This window comes from Nicotiana sylvestris, chromosome 2 (genome assembly GCF_000393655.2).
Source record: "Nicotiana sylvestris chromosome 2, ASM39365v2, whole genome shotgun sequence".
Classification (NCBI taxonomy): domain Eukaryota; kingdom Viridiplantae; phylum Streptophyta; class Magnoliopsida; order Solanales; family Solanaceae; genus Nicotiana; species Nicotiana sylvestris.
Window position 1 is genome coordinate 176,527,906 of NC_091058.1, and position 11,630 is coordinate 176,539,535.

An 11,630-nucleotide genomic window follows, 5' to 3' on the forward strand; every position below is an offset into this window, starting at 1 on the left:
TTTGATAACACTGTCAACCGCTAGACCACCACCTCGGGGACTTGATTAAGTAAATAATCTTATTGAAGTACAGAAATTCTTCATATGAAGTGTAATAAAAATGTTGAGAATCTCGTACAGAAAACATCTATGCTAACCGGGATATCATATATGCTCCAAAAAAAAAGTTAATTAAACTTTCTTTATATTCTTGTCAAACCTAATAGGTAAACCACAAATCCCTACAGCGTAGCTGGCATCCCTGGCATGAATATGCATATATCTCTATCCTATTAAGTACTAAGAGGCTAGAGACATAGCTTGGTACCTAAATAAGAGCCTACTCACATTGTATAGTTGATTTAAAGATCTCCATCCAGTTGAAACCCCAAGCTCATAGCCAATTGTTTGGTGATAATATGCATCAATCTCAGTGAAGTAATCTTTAAAGTTGAATAACCCTTGTATTGGGTATAGCTCTGCACCTTCAATAACCTCCCTCAGTGCACCAGGCCCCAGATACATAAGTACCTATTAATGTCCAGTGCAGAAAAATTTAACTTGAGGTTACTGGAGAATAATGGTGAAATCAGGTGAAACGAGCATCTTAGATGCACTAAAATGAGTAAGGCAACAAGAAAAGCATAATGGAAACTCATAATGGCTGGCAATAGGTTACAAAGGATGTTGTATATAATATAAAACTATTTCATTTTTTTATAAAGATAAAACTATTTGCACTAAGCAGTTGGAGCACAGACCCAGGCCATGCTAAATCATGAGCATACATGACCTCCTGTCCATGTTTATCAAAAAGAAGAAAGATCCCATTTTGCCTCAGGAAGGGCGTTATTGAGGAGAAGATATAAAACCGACTATAGAATTACATAACTGTGTGACAGTAACTGCTAGTATAATTTTGTTGAGAGAGCTATAAATCAGGTATGCAGCCAATATTTGCAAACAAATGACACATTGAAAACCAAGCTAAATGTCGTTCAAAACAACTCTCATTTTACTAGTGCTTAAAACTACAGCAGGCTTAACAAGACTGCAATTAACTGTAGACTCGCAGTTCATATCAAATCTCAAAACACATAAAATTTAACAGAACAAATTCCAACGAGGGACCTGGAGGAAGTGCACAACTACCAATCACAAATCAGAAGGCTCCTAGAGTATGACAAGATCTGATTCATGAATTTCTTTCTTTTTTCTCCTACAAACAAATAGGTAAGAAAATTTCATGCATGAAGAACCTCATTTGCATCTTTGAAACGGTCTTTAGTGCTCTTTTTCGGCCATGTGACTCGCCAGCACCTACATAGCCAAAGAGAAAAGCTTGAGATGGCTCATTATTAAGCTAGAACACGATTTCTACCATCATTTGCACTGAGATTAATAGCCTGTTTGGCCAAGCTTCTTTTTGGCCAAAAGTGCTTTTTTTTTTTTGCCAAAAGCACTTTTGGCCAAAAATTGAGGTGTTTGGCCAAGCTTTTGGAAGGAAAAAAAGTGCTTTTGAGGAGAAGCAGAAGCAATTTTGGAGAAGCAGAAAAAAATAGCTTCTCTCCAAAAGCACTTTTTTGAGAAGCACTTTTGAGAAAAATACACTTAGAAACAATTTTTAAAAGCTTGGCCAAACACTAATTGTTGTTCAGAAATGCTTTTCAAACTAATTAGCCAAACACAAACTGCTTCTCACCAAAAGTACTTTTGAAAAAAAGCACTTCTCAAAATAAGCTGATTTTTACAGCTTGGCCAAACGGGCTATAAATATACTAGACCTTTCTCGCCCCAAGCGGCGGGCAAGTTCTTCAGCTAAAGCTTGACCAGGTGGATCCCCATCAGTTGCCAGTATTATGCGAGATGCCTATAAATGGTAAAAGAACAAAAATTTCTTGTTACATGATCGATGCATATAATAAACATAGGAGAATAAAAGCAAAGAGGAGTCTGCAAACCTTTTCTAAATACTCTTTGCAGTTCCAAAGATACTGATACTTTGTGTCCTAGCTTCACAAAATGCACAAAAAGGGGCATTAGGTCCAGCATATGTGAAGATGCTTGCTAATTATACCAATATAAGGAGCACAGCTCTTCTCTGCACTCTAATAAAGGATGGAGCAAAGGCAGCAGAAAGTGGATGAGGAAACATGATAAATACATGCATGAATCGGAAAAAGGTGTAGGGTTGTAATACAATTAGAGGATGCACTAGTCGAGATAAGCATCACATTACAATTAGAGGGGGCAGAAACAAAAAGAACAAGAAACAAATTAGAATTTGCAACTCTAGCCTGAAGCCATAAAAGTCTTGATGAAAAAACAAAGAAAGTGTGCATATGTTTTATTATGCATGAGAAGTGAGCAAGCTATGACATCCATATAAACAAAAGTTAGGTACTAGATCCATATACACAGAAGTTATGACGATAAAGCCTTTACTTAAAAATCCATTTTTTAGGACAAATTATAGAGAAGAAACCTTATCTACAGGTGGCAACTCTTTATCTGAAACAACTGGAGGTGCCCCATCGGGAACGCTCACACAGTTCCGAAAGCCAGCTTCTTCCATAGCAAGCTTGTCCATCTCACCCTCAACCTAACATAAGAGAAGTAGAGCAATATATAATATCAGAAATGAATTAGTCTACTTCTTCAAGGATGGAATGATGAGTGAATCAGATATTACAATGATGATATCACTTGCTCCTTTTATATCGTCTAGACCATAAAATATCTTTAATGTATCAGCTTCCTGCAAATCAACAGTGTAATGATAAGGTTCAAAACAAGTGCAGGATACAGTCACTTCAACTAATAGCATCTTAGAAGCAAGAGTTAGGAACAAAACTTTAGTACATAACCAGATAATTTAGAAGAACTGAAGAAATATGAAATTGTAATATTATTTGTACTTCAAAAACTTAATAGAAGACGCTCAACCATTCGATTAATCAGAAAAGGAAGATGAGATTCAATGAAGAAGCAAATCCCCATATCTTTTTGAGGACATCATCACTATTCCAGCTTTCCCGATAGGGATGGGCGTTCATAACAGACCAAAACAACCAATGTTAAACTGATTGTAGAAAAAGGATCAGTTTGACAAATTGGTTCTTTTGATTCTTCTTTTTATTTTTTTTTGGGTTTGCAAACTATTTAATAATTGATCTTTGGAGTCATAATATCTAAAGAGAAAAAATAACTCAAGTATACTGCTAAATAAAGCAAAACCAACACCAGACTGGTTTGCAAAATCTAAAACAAAAAGAATACATGGAATATCTCTCTTCAGACAGAAGAAACCATTTGGACTAATAAGCCAAGCAACAGAATACGTAGCCTACCGTAACATGTAAAATGGGGCAAATTGATGTTCTGAACAAGGAGGCTATTCAGTGTGTATAAGGATTTTGAATGTCGCTAAATGTAACAAACCTCTAATGTTAGAATCCCTATTTTGTCTTAAAAGACAAATTACCGAGTATTCGAATATGTCCAAATGGTGTCAATAATATTGAGGATCCAGATAGCCAACCGAACTAGTTGGGTCGAGGCACAGTAGGACACAGACAGGGGTCACAGTGGCATCATCTAGTGGGAATGGGAAAAGGGAAAGAGGAAGGAAAAAGGAATAAGAAAGGAATACTTAGAAAAGGAGAACAATGGAGGGTGCCAGGTAACGATTTAATAAGTATAAAACTGCCGCTTCAGAGCTTGACGCATTAGCAATTAAAGGACTCAGTTCTTTGGATTACTGAATCAAAAGTTCCATACCAAGTACTGAACCAAACTTCAAGCAGTGTTCGACTATGAAAGCCAAAAAAATCGAGAAACAAAAAGGCAAAACTGAAAGAAAAATATGGTTAAGAAACTCGGGCTTTTAATTTGGTTTGAAGTTCCGCACACCCTTCTTACCACGGAAATTTACATAAGGTTCTTAGATTTGCCTCTGTTAAGCACATGACTTTATACATGAGATTGAATCCTCAACTAAAATTACTTGGAAACAAGTGCTCCATGGTATCTTTACCTTTAACTGAAGTAAATATAAATACGTTAAGTAGCAAATAAAGAACATTGACACTAACCTGCCAAAACTTTTTGGTGATGTCCCGGTACTTGCAGCTTACAAGTGCTCCATCCCTCCGATATGTAAATGCAATTACAATCTGAAAACAAATTTACTTTAATGCTAGAACAGTCAAGAAGTGACTTTGTTACTGCAAGGATGAGTTATTGCAGCCCCTTGAGCAGGGAAAGTAACAATATTGCTTCATTTGGCTCTCTTTAGCCCTACGTCTCTTATCCCTGGGAGGTGTCCTTCCACTAGCAGTATTCTTGAAAATCTCAATTTATTCTGGTGTGGATGGCTGGCAAGCCTAAATTTCTTGGTTTTTTGGATACAAGAAAGTCAGAAGATATGTTTCAAAATTCAAACAAAAGTAACGTTGAATAAAACAAAAAAGGCAAAAACATTTTCGTCAGACTTTGTTTAATGGAAAAGGAAATTTTAAATAAGAAAAAGTGGCTGGTCACAACTTTCCTCGGATAATTTTTATGTTTGATCAAGTACTTAACTTTCCTTGGATGATCTAACAAGTTTTGCAGAATTTAATCGAAAATCATCCTTGTGAGAAAATCTTTGTGGATTTCACAGAAAAGGGATTATTCTCTTGCTTTATAGTTTCAGGAATGACAGCTAGGCTGAGAATAGGTCTCAACCTTCCTGGAAAATGGGAGCTCACTAGGAAATGGTAAGGACTAACAAGATAATGATGAAACAGATTTAAAATCTTGATTTCTCTAACTAGTCAAATTATTTAACAGGACTTCTAAAAACCAAACCCTATTATCAACCCTCTCCTTGAAGTTGGTGCATAGATCTCTATCATGCCATACCTACTAACCAAAAACTCAAGTTTCTGCTATAAGAGCCCCTTCATTAGGATATCTGCAATTTTCAGTGTGGTAGAAACAGTATACAAACAACACCTTCAGGCGTCTCCTCCATTAAGTGCTCGGTAAGTTCAATTTGCTCGGTCCTGCATTATTGAACATGGTTGTGTGTTTGCTTGGTCTTTTAAGCTCCTCAAGAACTCTTACAAGCTAATTGAGAGGGTTTATTTTATTTTAAGCAAACACAGACAAATTTACGAAAAGAAATTATCCCAATGCTAAGTCCAATTAACCAAGCAAACTAATGTATCTCATAATATTTCTGTTACTCGAGGATGAATCATTCTTCAGTCAAGGATGTATCATCATGATATATTCGATTGTAAATCAAATGCAAGGGTAGGGATTTAATCAGTTTCCTTGTTACCAAGTGGAAGCACATAACTCATCTAGTCAACCAGTATATCATCATATTGAGAGAAAAATAAACTGAATAAATAATTCAGAGGTACATCTTTATCTTAAGGGTGCTAGCATGCAGACAAAAGGTGATCAAGTCTATGGGTGTAGGGTAAATACCGACAGAAACTGATCAAGTAATATGTCGGAAAATGACAGGATGTCAAACCTGATCACCATATCTCCGTTGCATAACCGCATTTCTCCGCAATGTTTCTCTCGATATCATTCGCTCAGAAAAGTATGAGAGTAACTGAAGAGCAGCAAGAAGAAAATCAACTAATCAAAAGCTCATAAATTCACGTTCAAATAAAACATAATCAATAAGCAATATATTGAGGAACAAAGAAGACAACCACATAATGCATCTGCAATTTATTTTGGGGGTGGAGAGTGACTGAAAATCGTAGACGGGACCTCACAATGGCAATTGCCATCTATTTTGGAATGTAGCAATAATATTGCAGAGGCACAAATTGTACTGCACATTATAAACTGCTACATTGCAAATAAACATAGAGATGCATACTAGAAGTTGACTCTATGTTGCTTCTCAACATAAGGTAGGGCCTTAGAAATTGGAGGTAAATGCAGAAGACATGAAGGAAAATCTGGCAAATAAAGGTCTGAAATGCAGCACCCCCACAGGGAAGGCAACAAAGTGGAGGACAGTCTTGCAGCTGTATGCAAAGACACCAAAGGGATAGTCTTATGAACATTAGAAAGCTATCTTAAAGCCTTAAACAGACAAGAACACTGCTGATACCAGATGGAACACAGTGGGCATCCTTCATATTCAACCAGAAGAAAAAAAATTAAGACCGAACTGATGAAGAGAAAAATATTTCAAGTCTTTTGTGTTTGTTTTGATTATATTTCACAACGTAAAAATAGTACAAAGCAGGGATCTTCCAATCTACCTTAGACTCCATGACTACTGTAGAAGCCTTTTGGGAATTCTTAAAATCGATTATAATTGTAGAGCCCTAACAAAAAACAAAGGAAGCAATTTCAAGAAAGAATTTCAAAAATGACCAAAATGTGAGCATTTGTTTAAACTAGATTAGGAGTTGCAGCAGGTGCCCAGTGGAATTGGAACACAAGCAAGCCTAAATTTGGAACACTAAAACCACATTCCAATGGCATAAAAGATAACATTATAAAAATGAAAACAAACTATTCACAAAACTCTTAGTAATAAAATATTTTATACCTAGTGGTTAGAATTTGTATACATATAGTCGGTGCGGCCGGTTTCGTTTCCACATTTTTTGGTTAATACAAAACCAAAGCAAATACTGTCAGTCTTTTAGATTTAACACCAAACTGAACCAAGTCAAACCATATGTCATTTTTTAAGTCGGCTTGATTCAATTTTAATCTTGAAGACCCCAAAATTTAAATGGAAATCCAGCGGAATGGATTCCGTGCACTGTTGCAGTTGTGGCGGGCTAGACTGAGAAAAGGGTGATGACATTAGTACCGCCTAAAATGAAACATTCATCATAAGAAAGGAGACTGGGTGTAAGGACTATTCACTGTTAGCAGCAATGCTAGCAAGATGTAAGCAAGAGGGCAGTACAGGTAGAAATAAGGAAAGAAAAGAGAAGAACAACAAGAGTTAACACTTCACGAAGTTCGACCCAGTGCGATCTATCAAAAGACTCAACGGCCATATTTATCCATATTTCGTTCAAGAAAGCTATGAACAACTCAACGTATGCTGATGGCAAAATCAAGTGTCTTGGACACTAACCAAGTTTTGCAGGATGCACGAATAAATAATAGGTGACTTAACCTCAAAACAAACCATGCCCAACAGCTATTAAGCAAACAAGTATTACTACATGCAGATGAAAATATTATTGAAATCCAACTTGGTAATGCAAGTAAAATAAAAAGACAGATCAACATACCACATCACATAAAGGTTCCAGCCCCAAACTCTCCTCAGTTATCTGTCTGTACTTCTTAGTCACTTTTCCAATCCTTTTCATATCTGCAAAAGCTGTCTTCACATCTGCAAAGGCCTGAAACAGCATGAAAAAAGAGAATTAAAAAAGTTGACAAAGAAATTGCAAGATAAAAAGATTAATGAGCTCATCAAAACATGTTATACCCGGGTACCACCTCTCCACCCACATTTAGCTCGAAAGCATGTCCATGTAGCTGCATGCCTAGGTATCACTCACATGCTTTAGAAATATATTGCTAGAGAGGAAAGAAAGTATACCTTAAAAACGATGTGCAAAACAAAAAATTAGTTACCCATCCTGAGTAATGAAGAGAGATAAGCTCTTTTCATTTGAATCCCCACCTGTGCACTACAAAGCAAAAACATTGCACTAACTGTCAATATAGGACATTCTAAGCGTATTTCAGATGCAATAATGCTAAAGAATTTCTAAAATTTTAAACTCATTAACACCTATTAGTACCATGTCTAGACTCTAGTTTAACTCTCAGCCTTCAGGTACCCACATGTAGAAGATATGAACCACGATTTTCTTCTAAGCAAAATTTTCAACTACCAGAAGGAGCATCTGTAAGTGTGATTTTTTTTTTTATAAGGAGCACCTGTAAGTATGATAATTTTTTGTTCTCTCTTTTTTGTTTTTCTGATAACCGAGATTCGGTGGATAACGGATCCACCACTCTACCTCCTCCACTTAAATATCAGGCTTTTTTCTATAACAAGGTTTGAACCTTTGATGTGCAACAAACCCACACATCACGTGCTGCACTCTTACCACTAGACCAAAGGCCTTGGGCAGGAGCATCTGTAATTATGATTCTTCTCTTTTCTTTTTTATGATTTTTTTCTTTTGTTCTATTTCGTACAGCAAGTCTTTCTTTTCATTCCTTTTTTTTACTTCATTTCTTTATCATTCTACTTGACAAGGAAATAGCTCCATTCACTTTTAATCATTGATAGGGTTGTAAGCCTTTATCATTCAGATCTTATGTGTTCACCTTTCAAACTCTATTCAGTTTCGAATCAAATCTGCAATAATTTTTTTTTTTTGATGAAGTAAGAGTGATTCATTATCAAATCTGCAATAATTTGTCACTCAAACAAAGTATCATGCATGCAGGCATTGAAATCTCATTTTTTCTACCATCAAGAAACTCAGTAACCATAGCTTGAATTACTATCGACAACATACTGACAGAAAATATAGGAAAACCAACAACGGCTACTGTAGAGATACCTACTGCAACTTGACAAATGACAGCTATTAATCAACCAAGATCAATTATGCCACAATTCTAGACTAGTTGGTTTGCATGTATGGATTCTCACTGACCATTCCGCTCTATCCATTCCCATTTCGTTCCAATAATAATTTCCTTTTTAAGATAAATTAGAGGTTTTTAAACTTTACTTAAGTAGGCGCCTAATTTAACAAGGTTGTGATAGGTGGACGATCAATGTAAAGATAATGAATCCTCTAAACACATAACATGCATATGCACTTGAACTTTCTAAGTCGCTTTACTTCGACACCAAGCTCATTGAAGGAAATCATGAATATGTCCTCTAATGCAGATGCAACACGACTCTTTCAACCCTGACTAAACATGTAGTGTTGAAACTTGGTAAATTGGACACCCATAGAGTTAATCTTTTAAGGGTAAATGGAGAACCACTATCGAAAAATTATTATTGCCAAGTCATCCATGCACAAGATATTCATACACTCATTAAAATATTAACAAAAAACTGCAAAACTTAAACACACTAAAAATTTTGCCCATTCAAAATTTTATAAAAATTCTTAGTGAATAGAGAAAACCTTTCAAACAACTGTTCTATAATGTTTTTTTAAAATTTAATTATTCAATAATTGCTCAGAAGTCCATATAATCCTACTTTGATTTTTAAGTTCTTCTATAATTCGTCTAAAATGCTGAAAATACAAAAAGAACCGATAAAAGAATCCAAGTTGATTCCATCTCCAAAAAAAAGAATCCAAGTTGAAAGTGAATTGGAAGGATCTCGCACAGTGAAAGATAGAATGAATATGCATATGAAAGATGAAGCATCTTTATTTAAATACCATTTGATGGTTTGCACTTCAATATAAGAGAGAGATTCATTTTCTAGTTAAACAATAAAGATCTTGAACACCCTTACATACAAAACATTCTTAAAGAGAAGGTTCCCAAAGACCTCTTAGTAACTCACCATTGGACAAAGCAAACCAGAGTATTGCCCTGGTCCACAAGAACCAATATCTATTCCAACCTGGCTTAATTTCTCCTTCAGTGCCTTCACATGTTCTGACTCCGCAATTCCCTCCACTGGGTCTTCCAGAACTACTCCAGAAACTGAAATCATATAAACAATACAACAATTACTCAATAGTCCCAAACAAGTTGGAGTCGGCTATATGAATTCTCATTGATCATGTTCCCCATTAAATTGGTCAAAATCATATAAGCAATGGTTTTCAATAATTAAAGATGGCCTTTATTTGTGGAAACTTTTTATAAAATCTTGCAAATCTTTTAAGTTTTTCCAAGTTGTTTTGGAGAAAACTTTTGGTTAACACACACGCCACGGGATAGAGACCGCAGCCGCAAACAGAAGTTTGGTACTTTATCCGCCGACCTTCGAACCGTGTACCACTTACCCCCGGGGATTTCTAATTTATCAAAAACAAATTTCAAAAACATGATTATAAAGAAGTGGTTTGAGGGTTAAAAAAATTCTTCTTCTACTCATTTTCTCTTTGCACAAGCTTTGTTTGAAAATGGTTTTTTTTACGGCTCCTAAGTAACACTTGAAGAATATTACAAAGTTTATACAAGCAAAGTTGAGGTTCAGTAATTAATCCCATGACAAAAAGAACTGCAAAAAATAGTACCTGGTGGAGGAATACGGTGGGGCCTGTAAGACAAGTTTGAAGTTCCACGAATTGGGGAGATGGGTTTTGAAGCAAATGTTGAAAAGATGAGTCTTTGGTTTTGAAAAAGGTGGGTTTTTGAAGAAAGGACAGGAATAATAGTCTTGTGTATGGTAATGGATGGCTTGTGGAGAAAATATTTGGAGCCCATGGCAAAATTGTTAGAGTTGTTTAGTACAAGTCTGCGATAAGGTAGAAGAATCATCCTGCTATTTTACAATGTAGAATTTGCAGTCATGGTGTGTGAGTGTTGTGTTTTTGTAAGAAACTTCGAAATGCGAGGGGTTAAGGAAGGGTTCTACAGTAGTTGTGAATTATGTGGGCTTATATGCTGCCCGGGTATTTTTTGTTTGGCCCCGAATCAGCAGGGATCCGACTCAGATAGTCGCAGGTCTATCTTTGTTCTCATTCTTTTTTGGGGCAAGTGCGTAGTTAGCATTATCTGGAATCTAGATGCCATTTAAAGATTTTGTCCTGAAATTTTAAATTTAAAATCTTAACTTGACGACAATTCAGGAATTTTTGTTCTAAAATGTTGCATTGAAAAATTGAAAGAGTGGCTAATTCTTAAACAATAGTCCTTTAGACTGGTTACCTGGACAGAAATGCACTTATAGAATAAAGGAAATTTTACCTCATGTAACAAAAGTATACATCATATTTATTATAAATTAAAACTTTATTAAAATATTATTTTCTATAGTTACCTTTTATTTTTATAACAAAATAGGTGTTTATGGTATACACTACCGTTAAGGCGTTAAATACGCTATTTATGTTTTTCTCTCTCATTCTTTCAGTTATTCTCTCTCAAAATCTCAGCATAATACTTCTTCTTTCTCTCTCACACATCAAGATTGTGTTGATTGTTAAAACATGATTTTCTCACAGTACGATTTTCTCTCTCACTCTTAACGTTTCTGCTCCAAAATTCGTGGTAAGTGTTAAAATTTTTGGGTTTTTGGTCGGTTCACGTTTCTAATTTTTCTCTTCACTCTTTTTTCTTTTAAATTTTCACCTTTGTTAGGTTTTCAGCATAAAACTCCAAATTTCCTCTTCAATGGTTGATTCAACAACTCCGAAAAGGGTTATACGAGGTATACCCACTAAAACACTCAATTTTGATGAGTCATCTTTCAATTTGCAAATCACTCATGAGGAACCTTTATTTGCAGGTTCATCAACAACCATGGAAGCCGAAAGGCGAACAAAATACGCAATGACCCTATGAAACAAGGTCAAAATGAGAGATCTTCGAAAAAATCAACACTTCCTGATGTTCCTCAAGTTTTTGTACAAAACTTAAATGTGGAAAAGAGAAGAAAACTTATCGATGTTTCTTCTGGGAGCAAGGAAAAAGAGGTCGCTAAAGGAAGTAGC

The 11,630-nt window shown here is 35.6% G+C and overlaps 1 protein-coding gene across 1 annotated transcript in view; it reads right to left on the reverse strand.

Annotated features, from left to right (window-relative positions):
* The window catches only part of LOC104229060 (twinkle homolog protein, chloroplastic/mitochondrial), a 36,903-nt gene extending 26,353 nt beyond the window's left edge, over positions 1–10,550 (reverse strand). Inside the window, exons 1-13 of the mRNA XM_009781633.2 lie at positions 10,212–10,550; positions 9,530–9,672; positions 7,609–7,664; positions 7,460–7,517; positions 7,257–7,370; positions 5,510–5,593; positions 4,074–4,154; positions 2,672–2,737; positions 2,465–2,581; positions 1,941–1,988; positions 1,764–1,849; positions 1,239–1,299; positions 328–510 (exon numbers count right to left, since the gene is read on the reverse strand). Of these exons, the coding sequence (XP_009779935.1) occupies positions 328–510; positions 1,239–1,299; positions 1,764–1,849; positions 1,941–1,988; positions 2,465–2,581; positions 2,672–2,737; positions 4,074–4,154; positions 5,510–5,593; positions 7,257–7,370; positions 7,460–7,517; positions 7,609–7,664; positions 9,530–9,672; positions 10,212–10,455 (1,341 nt within the window). The 5' untranslated portion in view covers positions 10,456–10,550. The remainder of the gene's footprint in view (positions 1–327; positions 511–1,238; positions 1,300–1,763; positions 1,850–1,940; positions 1,989–2,464; positions 2,582–2,671; positions 2,738–4,073; positions 4,155–5,509; positions 5,594–7,256; positions 7,371–7,459; positions 7,518–7,608; positions 7,665–9,529; positions 9,673–10,211) is intronic.
* Between the last annotated feature and the right edge of the window lie 1,080 nt (positions 10,551–11,630).